This window comes from Staurois parvus, unplaced genomic scaffold, assembly GCF_062004578.1.
Source record: "Staurois parvus isolate SC_StPar_1 unplaced genomic scaffold, SC_StPar_1.0 ptg000056l, whole genome shotgun sequence".
Classification (NCBI taxonomy): Eukaryota; Metazoa; Chordata; class Amphibia; order Anura; family Ranidae; genus Staurois; species Staurois parvus.
In genome coordinates, this window is record NW_028317852.1 from 5192503 (window position 1) to 5212773 (window position 20271).

Below are 20271 nucleotides of genomic sequence, written 5' to 3' on the forward strand. Positions count from 1 at the left end.
GTATACTTTGCAAAGTGGAACTTGGAACATTCACTGAGCCCTGGGGCAAATTCTCTTGCAAAGTGAACAGTGTATTTGTCTTTTAGTAAATTAACCCCAGTACGTACAATAGATACCTATCAGGTTATGTCTCTCAAAATCAAATGGGTTGCCTTTATTGTATTTGTTGTATATAGTATAAGGAAAAAAACACAATTATTTATTGTACAAGTAGTTATATATTTTTGGGAATTTACAGATCCATTTTATGCATGCAACGCTGATTTCATTACTTTTTGCTTTATCATAATTCTGAACAGTTTTCTGAACAGTCATGTACCACATAACAGAAATGTCACTATGCTGGGAAGATTAACACTAGCCAAACTGATGACAAGTGAGAAATGCTTAGCATGACACATCGTGTTAGTGTCAAGTTAGTGATGCAGCTATTGCTGTACAGAGTAGATACAGAAGAATTCTGAAATCTATTTACGTTACCCTGTTGCAATAGAATGTTGTTTAAAGTAAGGCATAGCTGTAAATGAATGCTGTACATATTCCCCTTTCTGCTGAGCACGCTGCCAAATTTCACTCTGATGCTTTGAACCCTGCTGCTGAAGTCCACACTAAAATTGACATATTAGGAGTGTTAATCGCCTGCATCCCCTGCAGCTCTCATTGGTTCCTCCTGGTGACCTCCACATCGCTACTGTATCCTATAATGTGTGAAGGTCATATGGAGAAACCAGTGAGATCTGTGGGGGCCCAGGATATCAGCACTACCGCAAGTGATAATTTCTCTTTGGCTTCAGAATTCAAAAGATTGCACAGCATCAGAGCGGGCAGCATAAAAGATAGTAGGAAATGTCTTTTAAGGTATGTTTAAACAATTTTCTATAGCGACAGGGTCACTTTATCCTTTGCATTCTTGAAAAAAAATGTTAAAGTGCATTTCCAGGGGTTCTGCATTTGGAATTATAAAGGCAGTGTTTACTTTAAAGCAAGGGTGCTCAACCTTTTGAAGAGCGAGGGCCACTTAAGCAATTGGGTAACAGGTTGCGGGCCACATTGAAATTAAATAGTTTCAGAATTCAGTTTTTTTTTAACTTTTGAATAACATAATTAACATTTTATTCCTGCAGCTGATGAATGCCAGCAGGAAGGAGAGGAGGAGAAGCCAGCTGCAGGTTGCAGGAGGAAAATGGAGAGGATGGGTTCCTGTATATGCCGTCCCCTCACCCTTCCTGTGCAAAGGTAAAACAGAATGTGACAGGGAGGCTGCACAGGTCCTCTTGAGCATGGGGCAGAGTCGCCATTGCGAGCCCTGACACCACACCAGTAGTTGGTGGTGTAAGATATAAACATATCTCATCTATGGTGTTTTATTGCCCTCAAATTGCAAATGTAGATAAACCCCTTACTGTCCTGAGCTCCCTAAAAGGCTTCTTTCACACTGATGCACTGCGGTTTATCCACACCATGGGTCCATGACAGTGTACCTGTGGCTCTTCTGCATGTTAGCTGTGCTTTGCCATAGATTTCCAATATATCTTGCAGGTATGGTGCACTTTCTGAAAGCACGCCAAAACTCCTGCATTCAGGAGTTTCGGTGCTCTTTCAGAAAGTGCACCAAACCCACATGATATAATAGACGTCTATGGCTCAGTGCAGCTAACCCTCAGGAAAGCTGCAGTTGCACTGCGCTGAACCGGTTAATTAGTGTGAAATCAGACTAATAATCCTTTTTAAAAGTGCTAATCTGCGCATTGCAAGACTATGTGACGTTTGATAAAATGACCTTTTTCTCTTGCAGCTTCTGCTGGCATTGCTAGGTTTCTAGAAAGATCCTAGGCAGGGGCAGACTGACAACTCATGGGGCCCCTGGGCAATAGGGGATCATGGGGCCCATGTGTCCTTGCCCAAACTCACAAAAGCCTATGAAAAAGGTACCAGGGGCATCTCATGGGGCCCCCTACTGACCCCGGGCCCTCAGGCTGTGCCCGAGTTTCCAAATGGTCAGTCCACCCCTTATCCTAGGCAAAGTGCACTTGGTATCACTCTGCCTGGGACATTAGCCAGCGCTACATAGGAAACATTGGTTTATGCGGCTCCTGCCCCCTCTGCTGCCAGCACCAGCTCCATGCACTCTGATGTGCTGGGATGGCAGGTTGGCCATCCATAATCTGGGCTTGCTCACCCGCAATCCCAGAGAATGAGGTTGTAGGCCATATCAGAAGGCTCCGTGGGCCATGGATTGAGCACCCCTACTTTAAATATTGTTTTTTGAATAAAAGAGCACCAGGCTTTCCATAAATAATAAAAAAGACTTTAATCTACATGTTCAGTAAATTCATCCAAAAGCAGAGTCAGCCTGACCAACAAGTTTACACCTACAGATCCGTTGACCAGCTGCACTCTCTATGTATCTGATATCCTATCCCAACAACTAACAGGGATGCAGATGAGTGATTGCAGTAAAATACATAATTATGTACTAAGAGAAGGAAGTTGGTTTTGTGGGTGCAAAAAATGCATGAATGAAATAACTGCATGCGTGCATTTTAAGACTTAGTGATACTAAACACACACTGTTTATTTTACTCTGTCCCTTCTATTTCTGTATGTGGATGATGTCTCTGTAATTATTTTAATAAAAAAAACACAAAAAAACCTTTTACCTAATTGATATACAGATGTCACCCAGCTCTTTTTCCAGCCTGTCTGCAGGGAAACAGAAGCAGGAGGAGTTTCTAGTCCTCTACTGTTGGTCACATGTTCAAAATAAAAACTGGCCTTTGGCCTTTTGAAATCAAATCTTTATTATTTTGTGGAAATCACATGATGTGAGCGGATTTCTGCCACTCACAGGCTGTTTCATGTCCCTCCAACATGTGTCTTAGAATAAGAGGGAGGTGCTTCCTCAGTTAATCTACATGTAATATCCTGCCCCCATTGTATTTAGCTGGTTAGTGGGCATGGAGGAGGAGAAAGGGAGTGGGCTGTCATTTACCCCTTGGAGTCCCCCAGGTCACCAGAACCGATGTCCCCATTGGAAGATTTCCCCTCTATTACTATTCAGGGGACAACCCAAAATTCAGGATTTTCTTTTACTTTCACTTTCCTTGATAATGGTAAACAGGACAAATAGAGAGGGTTTAGCTCCCTAATGGAAGCACAGACAACAGTAAAAACTGAGCGTTTTGACCGTTTTTCGGCAAATACCACGAAACGGTATAGTGAACTGATAGTTTCAGGATCGCATGTGATATTGAGGGAAAATGTGTCAGAAATACCGCATCTGCTTTTGTGAATGGAGCCCATTGTGAGGTCAGATTAGACCCTTTCAGGTTTTACTGCCATCCAGGGCTCATTTAGAAAAATTGGAACCAGACAGGAAGCAAGGGAAATCTGAAACAGGGAACCATACAGCAATAAAATGGACAGGGGTTCTAGTATTCCTCCACTTAACCAGTTGTTGATAGAGAGTTTCTGCCTGGTAAAAATGTGTCACCAGAACAGGAAGTGAGGTGAAATCACTTTAAAGGAGCCTTGTATGGCAGTAAAATCTGAAACAGGTTCTATCTCTTCCCTACCCCACTCAAAACAAGAACAAAATTGGCTATAGATTTACTCTAATTTCCTTTTTGACCATAGCCTAATTAATAAACAGTGGCCATATTGTAACTCTTTCCACCAAATGCAAAAATGGGATTCATTTACTTGTACAACATTGTAAATCTTTTTTTTCAAACACTGAAAAATATTGTTGATTTTGTTTTCTTAGCACTGTAAATTTATGCAGTGCTTTACACATATATATATACTGAATATAGTACATTCACATCAGTCCCTCACCCTCAAGGAGCCTACAGTCTAAGGTCCATAACTCACATTCATACATACTCATACTAGGGCCAATTTAGACAGAACCCAATTAACTTACCAGCATGTCTTTGGAGTGTGCGAGTAAACTGGAGTACCCGGAGGAAACCCATGCAAGCTCCAGGCAGGTAGTGCCATGGAACTGACAATCCTAGTGCTGCTTGGCGGAAGTGCTAACCACATAGCCACTGTGCTGCCTGTTACAAATATGGAGGTGTTACGAGTATGGCTTTACCAGTTTGTTCCCTGTAGGGATAACGCACATTTAAAAAAAAAATCTTTAACATTAAATAAATATATATTAATAGATTACTGACCTTTTGCGCTCTCCTCTTGTCAGCTCTTTGATTTTGATGATAAATCCGGCTGAAATTTGACACGATGACAGGCACTGGAAGTGCAATAACTAGGACCCCACTTAATGAGCAGATAGAGCCAAAGATTTTCCCAGCTATAGTCTTTGGAACCATGTCTCCATACCTGTCCAAACAGTAAGAGATAGCAATGGTTAATATTACTGTTGCATGTACATCTCCCACCAGACATCAGTCTAGATTTTTGTTTTATTTCTAAATATTATATGATCAAAAGTATGATGGAATGTTGTCCCATCTTAAAGAATAAGTATATGGGAAGCTGATGTTCAAGGAAGAGTGAATGTCACTTTGGTGGTGTAGGAACTTCACATGTAGTAACAATAGATTTTATCTTAGCTTCTAAACTGGATATAAACAATTATACAGCATATACTATTGTACCATATAAACCCTATATATTTACATAAATAAAGAAATATGCAAGTATCATGGGAAAAATTAGCCTTTGTCAAATAGCCCAAATACTCAATGATGGCTTCTTGTTTAAGATTGAGACCTCAGTGATGCTAACACCATAAAGTGGAACCCCAATTATATATACGGTATATTTAAACAATATGTTGCCTTGTACTTGTGAAATAAAAGGAGCTTCCACTGCAATACTTTTCCCTGGTGCTGTACTCTGCAAACTTACTACTGTGAGGTCCAGCACCACTCATCTTGCAGGTTGAATGGTGGTCATTGTCATCCAACCCACTTCCTATAGGCCCAGGCTTTTATGGATACATCTGCTAGGGTGCGTCATCATGCAGCCTGGGTACTTCTGAACTGAGCATGAGAGTACTTCTGGACTGAGCATGCTCACAAATGATTACATGAGTGTTGCTCGGTCCAAAAGTAAAAACAGTCCACCACGGCCTACTGAAGGAGAAGAGGAAGGACCTGTGACTTCATCTGACTGACCTGAAGACTGCAAGAAAAAAGGTATGCATAAAGTGTTTTTTAAGAAAAAAAATCACCCAAGGGAATCTTTAGGGAGGGAAGTGGGGTGCTGGAGCTGTAGATCAGCATTACGGGACCTACATCATTCACTCTGAAGTCAGATCAGTTCAAGATGGAGTATGACTGCTTTCTATGGATTATCAAGTACTCTTTACTAAATAATGTTTACTGTAGCTGGAGAAGCTAGTCTAAAGCTTGGTTTACATTTGTACACTGTGGGTGCACACACAAAAACAGTACGTTACACACAAAAAACTTGCATCCCTTTTGCAGGCATGCAACGGCACACCAATGCATCTTGCTAACGTGTACTTTACTACATGTAAATTATGTTTTGGTGTGGCTTGATTTAAAAAAAGGGTCATGCACTTCTATTGTGTGTTTTTCGAGTATTGGAAAGCCCACTGGGTAGCCCTAAATGCGCTCACACCATTTCACCTGCATAATTGCGAATGGTGCCTAAGGAATGGTAAGCTGAAATACTGTGCTCCGGTTCACACTGTCACATCGCATGTGATTCACAAAGAAATCTCACCACATTCCTGTGTAAATCACATGCAATTCTGTGTAGTGAGATTTGAGTCTATCATTTTGTTCGGCTCTTATCACACCACATCCGCACAAAAAAAGTGCCGGCGCCTTTTTTTTGCCGCACTGGAATCTGATCGTATGCGTGGTCATACCCAAGTGATCTGATTCAGGCAAATGCACTGCATTGTGTGACCTGCTTTTTGGGTGTCATTAACTTTAAATTGACTCTGGCAGCAGATTGCATATACACAATGTGATTGCTATGTGGTGCGATGCAGGAAATGCAGCGATTCCTGTGTGTTTTCCGCACTGCATCAGTGTGAACCAGGCCTTAATCTCAGTCTTCTTTTTCTTATATGTCTGCCACAGTTATTTACAAAAACATGACTAGGAGAAAAGGGGATGTCACATGCACCTATCCTAAAATTGCATTCTAGGCTGAGAAACAATGGTGGGTACACCTAGAAGAGATTTAATCATTAAATACCATTGCTAATGCATTTTTAACAGTTTTAAGTAATACTCAAAACTGTTGATGGGCTGTTGCACTGTGTTCCTTAACAGTGGCACAGCCCCTGAATGAACTCATGATACCTTAAAACACAATTGTAAATCTGAAACCATCCTAAACTTGACGGGATTGTGATGATTCATATATAAGCCTCTCTCAATCTCCTCTGTGTGTTCAAAATCTTTAATTAAAAAAGACAATGCCTCTAACGGAATAATATTATGCATGCTAATCCTTCTAAGAAGCAGGCAAAATCGATGTCAGAAAGGTTAAATTGGGCTTAGTTTGAAATTTATGAACTGTTAAACCTTTCTACTCTGGAAGTCAACAGTGATTAACTTTTTAAATATTAGTAGGATATATATATGGAAAATGTTGTGGCAAAGTTACAACCCTGGTAATTCATGAAGCAAAGTGTTTAATCAACCCCTATTGTGAAAAATGTTATATGCTGATAGCTATAAGCGATTAATGCATGTAATGATTGTATTATGCACATGTATTACTTTTGTGTTTGTTTTATTTTTTTTTTTTAAAGAGGAATTAGAACTTAAAAAAAAAATAATTTTTGTATTACTCCTGGCTGGTTATTGCATTGTGATCTCTGTACTCGGGGGATGTTACCCCTTCCCTTCTGACGTATATACTGGAGATGTTTTGCACTGTTTTGTGAGTGTGGTGCTGTCTACATAAATAAAGAATTTTAAAAAAAATATAAAAAATAAAAGGTGACTAGTGTATTTGCTCACATCAGTGTAACCCTTGTCACTGTCACTATTTCTGGAAAGTTTGATCCACATAAAGGCATTAATATAATGAACACAATAATTACATGGATTAAGAACATACAGTATGTTTTACAACAATGGCACTTTCAGCATGTACATAGGCATAAACCTGCCAGGATGTATTTAGGAAGGTTTGTGCATGGTAGCAGCCAAGTCTTGCTGTGAAAGACACATACATAGTTTGCGACTGTAAATAAATAATAGAGAATATGTTTTTAACTTTAATTGGCCTTGTCAGTCACAATTATATAAGGGCATGTTTATAAAAAACAGATTTGTGTAAATGAGCAGATTTAATCTTGCAAATGAAGAAACAAAAAGTTGAAGTATATGTACAACCAACTTTTTTTTTTGTTTTGAATAGAGCAGGGACTGGTTAAGACCCTTACCAGGTTTACTTTTTTTTTTGTCTCTGTCTTAACAGGGAAACTTTTCTTCATTTTCCATCCCAGAGAACCAACAGAAGGTAAAAGGCGATCTCTCCAAATCAAGAGAAAGTTCCCTCTTAAACTGGGTACACACCATCAGAAAAGTGAAAGACAAAATTTGGTATGAGGAACAATTGGTCGATTATCTGTTTGTAAGTATAGTGCTTTCAACAGCCAATTACGACTGTTTGGACGAAAAAAAACAAAGGCGCAAGCTAGAACATTTTTATAGTATGTGAACTCAACAGTTATCATACGTAAATAATCAAATAGAATAAAAACACTCATGATCAGAAGCAAAGAACGACCCGGAAGAAGGTGGCAATGAACATATAAATCAAACACAAAAAAGAATGTTTCCCTTTGTTTGAAAATTTTCGTACAAGTTAATACCACTGCCAGTTATATCATAACACGCACCTTCGTGTAAAATCAAATGATTGTTTGTCCAACTTTCTCATAGTGTGTACCCTACTTTAATTGTCACCAGAACTGTGTCCCCATTGCATGATGTTGCCTTACTCCCTGTTCCTGGGACAACGCAAAAACGTTGGATTTTCCACTATTTTCTCTACTGGAGATAATGATCACCAGGACACATAATGAGGACTACTTTCCTTTGTGTGGACACAGACTGCAATTAAAACTTGATGCAGTCATTTTGGCTTTACGTACACTTTAAAGGATACGTTCACATTCATACAAAAAAATAAATAAATAAATGCACATTTTATTGCAGTTAAAAAAAATGTTAATTTATTATGTTTTGTTGCAGGAGCCTGTAAAGCATTGCACGAGCGATCAGCAGATCCTTGGTGCCATGCAGGTCTCCTACAGGCATGTCAGTATATCTGCCTGCCTGTAAGGGATATACGAGCAAGTAGATATACTGACAAGAAGACTCAATGACTCGTGACGTAACGCGTAGGATGGAAGCGTGGTGACGTCATCCCGGTACGGATGGCAGCCGCCATCTTGGTACTCCCAAACCTCAAACACTCTATACTGTTCTAAATACAGTGATTGCTTGTTGGGTCTGCAGACTCGGTTTTATCTTGTGAGTAGTTTTTTATTTTTGTGCATCTAATAAACTATGATTTACTACACTATGGAATCTCTTTTTTGATCCCTTTCTTTGAGCATTTTGGAAGAGGAGGAGGAGATTTAAAGCTATAGACCCTTAAGAAGACCGTGATTACTGATTGCTGTATGCCATGGAGAGGAACCTTCATTTGTCTTATAAGTGAGATCTATCCAGTTGGAGATCATCCATGTGCATATATGCTGTATGACTCCTTGCGGGTCGCAATTCAAAGGGGAGCGCGCACACTAGGTGGTGAAGGATCGTTCCTCTGTTTGTGGTTACTGTTGATTTACGTTTTTGGAGATACACACATCGTTTTGTTTGTGCTGGATTTTCATTTTTTGAGACTTTATGGGGTTTATTTACTAAAGCTGGAGAGTCCAAAATCAGACTCCCTTCTGCATAGAAACCAATCAGCTTCTAACCTCAGCTTGTTCAATGAAGCTTTGGCAATGAAACCTGGAAGCGGATTGGTTTCTATGCAGAAGTGAGTCTGATTTTGCACTCTCCAGCTTTAGTAAATAAACGCCTCTGTGTCTGGGACTGTTTTTTGGACTTATTGTGGTCCATTATTGGGGACTTTATTTATATTCATTTTTATATCAATATTTATATATTTTTTCGTTGGTTGCATTGTCCTTTGTGACAATAGATCATTTTTTGGCCACGTGTATCTTTGTTGTCACATTTTTGATGCCACATTATTTTTACTGGTATTGATCAATGTATTCACTGCACATTTGATAGTTTTGGCTACGTTCATTTCTCGTTGCCGCATTCTGATACCACTTTTATATTGATTTATTTATCCACTGCACATTTAAACTTTTTTCTCTCCATCAGTTTTTATTTATGTCGCTTTATTATTACTGATGTAGAATTGTTCTATATCATCGCATTTGCACACTTGATGTTCCTTTTTTATGCACCATCTTTATATTTATTGCCATGGGATTAATTTATTGTGGCATTCACCTTTGTGGTAGTATTTGCACTTTCTTTTATATTTGTTTGTGGATTTCTCACCCCCTGGAGTTACATTATTGTCCACTGATTTATTGATGTATATTGTTTTGTTCACTGTGAAGTAGCGCAGCACCATTTCTGTCACTCATTGTTGTTCACTATTTGATTATAGCTAGGTGTTAGCAGCCATTTCGATTGACAGATATTACCTTTTCTTGGCAGCGCAGGAGGCCTCTTTCTTTTTACTGACAGGAAGACTCAATGAACTACCACAGCGTTCCACAATGCTAAGGCTGTTGGGACTTGTAATTTTTCATTCACAGAACACAGTAAATGAGTGACGCAGTGGGGTGGGGGAGCCACGTACGAACACTTTTATTTAATTTGACACCTAGAGAGGGGGGAGAAGATTCCCCGCTAGCTGTCAAAGTAGGGGATTGAAGGGAGTGGGGCTGGTCTGATCATAACATGTTACATGTTACACCCTGAATATGGGTGTAACATGTTACATGTTATGAAAAGGTGTACTTATATTTTAATTCTATTCTGCCAAGCAAACTCAATCTCCTATATGAGTATGAGCACTCACAATTAACTGCACTTCTTAAAATATATTAGTAGTTGGTCCTGTTTATCTGGACTTGGATGAGTGCTGAAATATTTCCAACACTACAAAACAAGTGGCCTTCTCACTTAACGTGTGCAGTTCATGGGACTCAAAGGTTTTGAGGATGGGTTATTATGCGGATGAGCAGACGTTATATTTTAGTAAAAATTAACAAAAACTACTATTATGCATGGCCAGCTAAACATTTCTATTGTTTACAGTTGCAAGTTTAGCAAATATACTCCCAAAGTGGGAATATTTTAGTTTTCTCCAGTTTTTTGCTAGTTTAAAGTATAAGTTTGGAAACCATGCGTCTTTTCAACTGCACCAACTAAGGGAAGCATTAACAATTATGTTAATATATAATATATTGCCATATATTTGAAATATTACAATTTTGGCCATATTCAATCTATATATATATATATATATATATATATATACACTGCATTTACAAATATATGTAAAATATATGTTAAAATTACCTTTTTATATGATAAAAAATCTGAAGAATATATTTTAAAAATATATATTTTTAAAAATATATATTTTTAAAAATGTATATTTTTTAAATATAGTCTGCAGTTTTTTTATCATATAAAACAGTCATTGTAACATATATTTTTACATATATTTGTAAATGCATTCCAAAAATGTAGATTTGTATTTTTAAAGACATACAGTATATTTGAATTGTATTTTAAAAAATATTTTTCATATTTTTTGTAATAAAAACGCATTTCAACATGCAGTATATATATATATATATATATATATATATATATATATATATATATATAAATATATTGAATATGGCAAAAAGTTTAAGATTTCAAATATATGGCAATATATTTGGGAAGAATATTTTTAAAATATATTTCAAATATATTTTTCTTCCATGTGGGAGGTATCTAAACACTTCTCAAATATATTTTGACTACACATAAAATAGATTCCAGTTGGTCTGTGTACACAGGCTTGAAGTACAAAAAAAAATGACAGTTGTTGACAAAGCCTATATAAGAAGAAAAAAACAGTACTCTGTTACTTTATTTTAGGAATTGTTACAAACTAAAATAAGCTACAAATCTTTTATGACAAGGAACGTGTTAGTGGAGGAGACAAAAGCTGCTCCATTAATCTGTAACTGGTAAGTTTTTCTTGACGCAGAACCTGATCTATTGAAGCAAAGCGCGAGATCCAAAGATACAAAGAGATTCAGACAAAATGGAAGTATGTTTAACCATAATCCCTAAGATATGAATTATATACAAGAATAGGAGGATTTATAATGTAATGTTAATAAGTATACCAATGAGAACAGAATGTTCAGTAGCATTCAACAAAGGACCAGCATGTCAGATCATCAGAACACATACTGTTATAAAATAGGATCAGCTCTCATCCTTACAAAATAATAGCAAAGTAATACGGCAGCTTTAGAAGATAGTAGGAATCCATACAGACAAAAGAAATTCTTAAAATCCACTAAGTGGAATGTTTCACTCCACCTAAGTTGCCCTCAGGGGCTAGACTGTAAAATCCTCTGTTATTTGTAAGTTTTCCTGCTAACTTTCACAGTGTTCATTTTTTTGAAGCTCGCAGATACTTCTTGTTTAGTTCTCACACACACTTGTACCGCTGCCTGACCTGAACATGCATCTTTATATTTGTGCAGATATAAATACTGAAGGTGAAAAGTGTCTTGCTAGCGTTATTGGAGCAAACCTTTTTAAATTACATTTTGAAATAAGCAGCATCAGTATCACCAGCATGTTGAAGGAGTTGCTGTTAGGAATGCATAGGTATTGCAAAGCACAATTTATTTTTCCCAAAAATCTAAATAAATACTGTGGCTTAAAGTGTTACTAAGAGTTGGTTCTGGCCAGCTCAGTGGAGCGCTTTAAAAAAGGCCTGGATTCTTTCTTGGATACACAGAATATAACTGGTTACTAACATTTATAGGTAGAGTTGATCCAGGGAATATCCGATTGCCTCTCGGGGGATCAGGAAGGATTTTTTTCCCTGCAGGAGCAAATTGGATCATGCTTTGCTGGGTTTTTTTGCCTTCCTCTGGATCAACTGTGGGTATTGGATTATAACCTTTTTTTTTTAATGGTTGAACTGGATGGACTTTTGTCTTTTTCAGCCAGACTAACTATGTAACTATGTAAAGTCACAACAGTAAAACCAGTCTGTATATTCAGTAAAGCATGCTTGATATACTCACTGTGGAACCTAAGGGGTTAATCATCTGCATTGTGTAAAAAGGTTGTTTGATCCTGACATCTCTGCCCCTCCTCTTGTTCAAATGTCCATGCTGATTAGACAGACTGAACCCATAGCCATTCTGCGCATGCTCAGTTTGGTGTGTATTGCTAGATATTTTTTTTTTTCTTGGGAAAGTGCATGTGATCAGCACAGGGCCAATCAACACTGTCCAAACAGAGGTCAGGGGTTCTGCATCCTCCTAGAGCAGAGAGAAAACTCCCCCTACAAGCTGTAACCAGTGCTCTGCTGATGTCACAAGACTGCTATATACTGATGATGAGAAAAGGTATTTAGCAGTTTATATTTACTTAGATAATTGCATTTCCATGTTGTGTGTACTGTGGAAGACCAGATATAGTGAATTCAGGGTCCTGGGTTTAGTAACACTTCAACTACTCACTATCTGCCGGTTACAAATCCAGTAATGTAATGTCTGATTTCTCCTGGCTGTATTGTCATTAACGTTTGCAATGAATGACGACAAACTATAGGAGACATAGACATCCTTTTTTACAGCACTTGCACAAACTAGTAGATGAACCTTACTACTCCACTGATTACGTGGATTAGTAAGGCAGTAAAGTAAAACTCCTAAAAAGATTTATTTTCACTCTGGAAGAATTCTTGCTTGCATACCTGAGTGACCGACTGACTGAATGAGAAACTGTAGCCCAACTGCTGAAAAAATGTATTTTTGTGACATGTATATATGGGTGGCTGTCTGAATACCAAAGTAAAAACTTCAGCTAAATTTTTTGTGTCTGTTTTCATGGAGCACGAAAGGGCCCTTACTTTATTGCATACAAATGCATTGAAATCCCATTCTTTCCTATGAGGTTATTTCACATCTAAGCACGGCGTTAGTGTATTTTTAAAAAGCATACTAGTGCATGTGAGGGAGACATTCTCCAACACGTTATTACTGTATACTGCTTTGTAGCTGTAGCACCCTCCTAGATAGGTGCTAGATTTAGATAGATAGATTTAGTTTGTATTTTGATAGGTAAATATAGTTGTCACACTGCAGATAGTGTGGTTGTAATCATTGTTGCTGCGTTCTGCTAGTTAGGTCTATGCAGTGTGATCAACCTGATTGTTGCCTCTGCATCCAGAAAGCTTGAGAAGCTTCTGGATAATGTGTGGAGCTATCCAAATGGCAGCATGAATAATGACACAGCCCTGGCCTATCCCAGAGGGAGAGACTCTGTTGGCATGCTGGGTAACAGTATATATTCAGTGAGCACACTGATTTCTGGGTCTTTCTTGTATAAGATTGTTCCAGCCTGGAGAGGACATGCTGTCCTCCCAGGCAATGCTGCTGGATCTACTGCCATGGGCCTTAGGTGGACGATCTGAGGGCTTGAATGCTGAGACCCAGCCGATTGAGGGGCCATCTACTTATGATCTGGTCTGCTATCACAGAGAAAGGCAACCATCTGCTCTTGGCCTTGTGAGTACAGACACCCCTAAAGGATCTTAGATTGTGTACTACCTAAACCCCCCTGGTGCTAGGCAGTCATCTGTGGGTCTAACTAAAGGTGACATCGGCTCATGTTCCAAAGAGCTTTGTCCACTTAATCTCCTACCTAAAAGGACTCTGCTCTAGTTTGCTACTACTACTGCTGCCTTAAAGCTGAAGTCTACTGTTTGTTTCAAGCATGGACATTCTCATAGCTTATCCAAAAGAATTCCTAAAAGTCCTCAACTGTACATAGTTCTTGTTTTTGAAGTATGAAGTTATGCTCAATCTATATCTGATGAAAGAGTGCGCCAGTCCACATTGGTCCCTGCGTATGCTCAGAAACGTGTCGCATCCTGATGATGCCAGATGCCAATGCCACTAACTCTGGACATACCAGGGACACAGCCAGGTTCCACCATCCACGCTTCTCCTCCTTGCAGCGCCTCCTGCTGATTGGCCGGGATGCTTTTCAGAGCAATCTGTACATCTGGCGACAGTTGTTCTGCACATTTATCCTTATGAGCCTGTTTACTTTTACAAAGATGTGAACTGTTAAACTTACCTTTTTAACCAATAAACTGTCACACAGTCTACACTTAGAAGCGCTGTGTCTTTTGCCTCTGTTCTCCCATTCCAGAGTTCTGCTTCACTCTATCACAGCCTGCCCTAGTGCCTACTGGATTACCCTCTGCCTGACCTGGCACACATTTTATCTATTTTCATACTACATGGACTGCACCATTTATGCACCTGTTACTACCTTTGTACCTTGTTTTTGAAGTATCTCACCAAATTACCTCCCTATCCAAGTCCTCCAAAAATAAAAACAACACCCCTAGACTGGTCATTGAAGAAGCGTGTGAATGAGCCTATGTGCCTGGCTGCAGGTCAAAGCTTTTGGGGAAGACCTGGACAGTGTCCCTGTGGCTCCTACAGGAGTAGCTCTACATAGCAATAAATAATTCTTCCAATGGATGTCACCGAGTAGCCAACTTCATTGTATCAGAGGATTATTGCTACATTTCAAAGGTACTTGGCCCAGAGCACAGGTTCCCAATCTCCTAGGTAATTTGTGGTAGGTCATGTGTTTGAATAAAAAGGGGTAAAACCTCTGACAGATTGCTGTTACATTTGGGTAAAATATGCCGCTCTTCCTGTCCTTTAGATACATTAGTGGTCACAAAGGGCTTAATTTATTAAAGGCAAATAGACTATTTACTTTGCAAAAAAATATCCCTAGAGCATAGTCATTTTCAATAAAAAATACTTCCTAATTCAATTTTTCTTGCACATGTTTGGGTACTCTTTACAAAGTGAAATTTCACCACAATCACTAGGCTCTGGTGAAATTCCACTGCAAAATGCAACTTTCCATGTAAAGTGAACAACCTATTTGTCCATAGTAAATCAATCTCAAAGACTGGAAACATCTTAGATGGGTACATGTACAACAGTGTTAAAATTTGTCAGATTTTAGTGCTTTCTCTCTTTAGAAAAGTCTTCTGAATCAAACTCAAGGATGATGGACATAATTGGGAGTAAATCTTCCCAACAAAGAGTCTGACAGCAAAAAAAAAAATCTGACAGAGGTTAACCCTTTCCTGTCCAAATATACCATTCTACTTATAAAATTAAATGCTCTAACCCCATAAAATATTTGCCTAGAAATAAGGTTAAAATGACTCTAAATAATATCCTTATTCTCCAAGTGGAAATACAGTGGGACCATGGAGAACGAACATAGCCATCCTCTAACAGGAAGTCAGATTACAGCAGCATAAAAAAATGGAATTTGAAGGATTAAAGCAATAGAAGGCAGTTTTCTGAGTTAATAATATATGCTTGTATAGATTTTTTTATACCAGAGTTTAGTTTCATTTTAAAATCTGGAATCGACAGTGCATATACTGTACATTTCACTTCTATCCTAAAGTAAAAATTGACTTTGAAGTTGTGGTAAGGTGTGCTTCACTTGTAGTCAAAGTAAAAACAAATACAGTTATGAGGCTACAAAATACTGGTGCCTGAGGGTTGAACATCTGCAGACAAAATTAGAACTTCCTTTTTTTTTATCAAAGTCTCTGAAAATGGCCATTGTTGTTAAACACTGGCACCATTTATAATGGGCAGCCACAAGATTGTTCCTGGAGCCTATGGTGAGAGGGTAGATATAATATGTTTAAAACCGACCAAAATTGATGTAAAAATCCCACAGATATAGATAATTCCAGCATAGACTGCTATATCTGACCTTTCCACTGGTGTTGGCTGCAAGAACCATTATTAGCTGGCATGTTGCTGCCACACATCATTATGTCCATCAAGCAAGGCTCATTTCTTTGACAACCTCAATGCTAAGGCTATATGTGCAATCACAAGAATGCATAAACAATGATACAATTCAACATCCTTTATGGTGTTGTTAAAATCACATTGGGATGGGATGCTTGTCCCTTAAGCCCCAGTGGTCTTAAAAATGGGATCCCTGTTGGAGTTTGCAGAAAGAACAAATTGGTGCTGGGAGGGGACCACACGTGTAAAAATATAAATTACGTTAAATACAAAATGCGGATAACGCAGAGGAAATCTAATTATATAGAAAAATACAATGATAAAAAATTTATAGCGATAAGGCGAAAAAGGGACAAACGATACATAAAAGTCAATAGTCCAGAGGTCCTAGATAGAGGATGATGGGTGAAGGCAGCTCCCCATAGAGCGAAGCAGTACTCTGCAGAAGATAAACCGGACAAAAGGGGGCACCAATCTCAATGTAGAAGGTTAATAATTTATTGGTAACAAAGGGTGTAAAAACTACTCACAAACGTTAGAAATAATTAGGCATGGTAAAAGAATTTGTTAGGTAAGCCGTCTGTCTGCCAGCAATGTGTAAATTGGTCCTGGTCATACAGGATGAGCAGAGATGCAGCCATGAGCTGTCAGCAGTGCAGAGAGTTTTGAAAATGGCTCCTCTGAAAAAGAAGGAAGTGCTTCAAAATGAGTCACCTGACCTTGTTCCTGTGTTGCCATTGGTCCTTCGTCGGGGTCCTGACTTCCTCACGGTCCACACTGGTTTTGGCGCCATTTCAAAACTCTCTGCACTGCTGACAGCTGATGGCTACATCTCTGCTCATCCTATATGACCAGGACCAATTTACACATCACTGCAGACTGACGGCTTACCTAACAAATTCTTTTACCATGCCTAATTACTTCTTACGTTTGTGAGTATTTTTTACACCCTTTGTTACCAATAAATTATTAACCCTCTACACTGAGATTGGCACCCCTTCTGTTCGATTTATCAGTTTAGTTTGCACCTCTGATTTTGGGGGCCCACTGTGCTCTCTGTAAGCTGGGAGTGAACCAAAAAGGGGTTGTCTGTTCACTTGAACAAACCAGACTTACCAATGAAGCAAAAATGAGCAAATTCCCTCATTCCTAGTTGTTCGGCACTGTAATGTAATTTTCCCCATGGTTATGCATAAAATGAGTATCATTAGCAACTTCCCTGCACTGTACGCTGTAAATAGCAAAGTAAATTAGAAAAAAAAAGAAAAAAAACATACATATATACCGGTGCCTCTCAGCCAACTAGTCCTTGCTTTGAGGCTTGGTCATCTCGATAAAGTCAGGGCTTTATTTCTCATGACAATCTCCCTACAGAGATACAGAGTAGAACAAGACATGGTTAAGGGGAATAAATCAGGAGCAGGCAACCACATGCAATACTAGTGACTAGTCCTTTGTCATCTGCCTGATGTTTTTTAAGCACAGCTACCAGGAATCAGTTCCTCTTTAACATGATAGTTAGGTGTTAGTATAGCCTTTCCATTGTTGTAAGTTTAAGTAGCAGAATTCCATCCCTCCACACCCCATTTTTTCTTTAACTTTTTTTTTTTTTGCGTTACAGTCCACCCCTGCCCCCATTCTCACCTATGTGAGAATGTCATTTCATGACACCGCCTAGGATATACATGTTACACATTCCAAGAGGCATAGGTTTCAGTACAGCAGCCTAAGGAGGGTAGACCTACCCACACTTCATCAGGGGGTTGGCTGAGGAAGAGACAGTGGCTCCTGATGATGTCAGAACAGAAACAAAGATGGTAGCATGATACTCAATTTGCAGCCCAAAGCGGCAAATCACAGCAGGAGTTGCTGAGTGTGTGAGTACATTTTATGAATATAACCTAACCTAAAAGGTAAGAGGGGATTAAATAAAAAATGAAGAGGGTGGAAATGAAATTTCCTTTCAATAGTAGGCTGATTTAGCTGAAGTTTACAGTAAATATTTGTAGCATTTGCATTCTGCTGTAGAAGACACATAGCACAGAAAAGATAGAAGACATTTTTGTTTTTTGACCTCGTACAATTACATCTTGCTGAATGGAGTTTGTTTTATTTAAAATAATTATTTTGAACCTGTGTGTGTATTTTTTTACTTTTACTTTTCTGTTCCTAGGGATAAACAGACAGGGGAATATGAGTATGCAAATCTGTATTCCTGCTCTGCCTATATGCCTATATGTTGCAGAGACCGAGCTTAAAAAATAGAAAGAAAAAAACACGATGGATCTGATCTAGTAGACTGGGAATTATATAAAAAAATCTTACATTTTATACATGCATTCAGATTTAAGCATTTGTTAGTCCTCCTCCTCCTCTTGAAATGAATGTTAATTTGCACAAACACTGAAGCACTGGCCTATTTATCAGGTCTCTGTGTTAAAATCTGCTTTTGAAACACTTTAAGATTCATAACCTCCTACTTAAATAGCCCTCAGTATAAGCATACTAAATATGTATAGGGAGTGGCTAAAATTAGCAAGGTCAATGCCTTTGAAGTGGATAATTCCCAATGTAAGGTCTAAATGACCTCAAGTCCTTTCATCTCTCTGTGCCTTAGGAAAAAATCTATACTCCTGGGCCTGTTATGTCTGTAATTTTCTCTGTATAAAACTCTAAACAGTGCATTTGCATTTTGCCCTGTGCTTTGCTATTAATATATTTTTTATCTGTTCTCCAGGGAAGCAAAGCCGACTGACCTAATTTATTGCTCTGTATGAGCCTCCTTTTCATTTGCAGCTCAAGGTTGGTTTAAACAGAGTAAGAGAGAGACCATCTGCCTATAATGCCCCAGGGCAAGGAATCTGGAGTGAGTGGAAACACAGTGGCATGGAATGGCAAAGATGCCAACTCAAATGTCGTTTGGAGTACACATGTCTGACAGCAGAGATCAATCTATCTATCTATCTATCTATCTATCTATCTATCTATCTATCTATCCACAATTTTCTTTTCTCTGTATAGTTGAAGTCATAAATAATAAGACCTAGGATTGCAGCATGTATCAGTGGGACCACCAATAGTGGTGCATGCTCCCTTGCCTACAAATTCATGCTTTTATACTTGCTGTAAAACCATTTAAGAAATGGCAGCATTGTCAGCAGTGCAGTGGAGTTGGGGTGGGGTTCAAAAGGGAGTAGGGATCAAATTATAACCCTTTAATAAGGATCTTAGCCCTGTTTGAAAAAAATATTAAAAGTCAGCAGCTATAAATACTGTAGCTGCTGACTTTTAATAAAAGGACACTCACCTGTCCAGGGGTCCAGCACTCACTTAAACCAAATCTTAGCCAGTCTTTGGGTCCCTGGTGCTGGCATATTTACTGTGGGCAGATGGCTGTGATTCCTTGGAGATTCACAGCCAGCTGCCCACTGTGCATGTGTGAACCATGCTGCTCTTTGAGAATGGTCCTGCTGCTTTCTAGGACCTGTGCTTTGTTGGTTGTGAGCGGGAGGGGGGTGAACTTTTGGGGGACTGCCACAGCAATCCTACTGGTGGGAGCGCGTACCTGCCAAAACCAGGTACTTGCTCACCCCCCCCCAAAAAAAGGCCCAAAAGGGGCAGCAAAAGTAATTAAAGTCTCCAACAGAGATAGGTGTAATGGATGCCTAAAAAGTCAAGTTATGCTTGTCTATTGTTAAAAGGAACCTATGCTCAAGTTGCATTGGGGTTCTCAGTTTGAATTCCAGTCAGGGCACTATTTACACAAAGTTTGCATGTTCTCAGTGAGCTTGCATGGGATTTCTCTGGGTACTCTGATTTCCTTCCACACTCCAAAGGCATCAGGGTTGATCACAAAATTAAAGCTGGGATCTCTCCAGAGTCTACAGTGGCAGTCTACAGAGTGACATCAGCCAACATAGGACTTTAGCCAACTGTCAGTTTCAAACGGGTTACAGGAGTGCAGAACGAAGTGCTCTCTTGTGACCTACAGATGAAGTAGGGCCATAAGAGTTTTGGCTCTACTTCTTGTTTATGTACACTTGCATGGTAGATTGTTTCAAGCTGTTTGGAGAAAATACCACAGTTTCACCCATACTGTATGTTTCCTCTCTCAATTGCTGTCATTCTTTCATGTAACTTTAGATTGG

General features: G+C 38.9%; 1 protein-coding gene across 4 annotated transcripts in view; it reads right to left on the bottom strand.

Annotated features, from left to right (window-relative positions):
* The window catches only part of KCND3 (potassium voltage-gated channel subfamily D member 3), a 679189-nt gene that overhangs the window by 120881 nt on the left and 538037 nt on the right, over nt 1–20271 (bottom strand). For all 4 annotated transcript variants that reach the window (XM_089668314.1, XM_089668317.1, XM_089668316.1 and 1 more), the window contains exon 4: nt 4182–4344. In XM_089668314.1, the coding sequence (XP_089524440.1) occupies nt 4182–4344 (163 nt within the window). The remainder of the gene's footprint in view (nt 1–4181; nt 4345–20271) is intronic.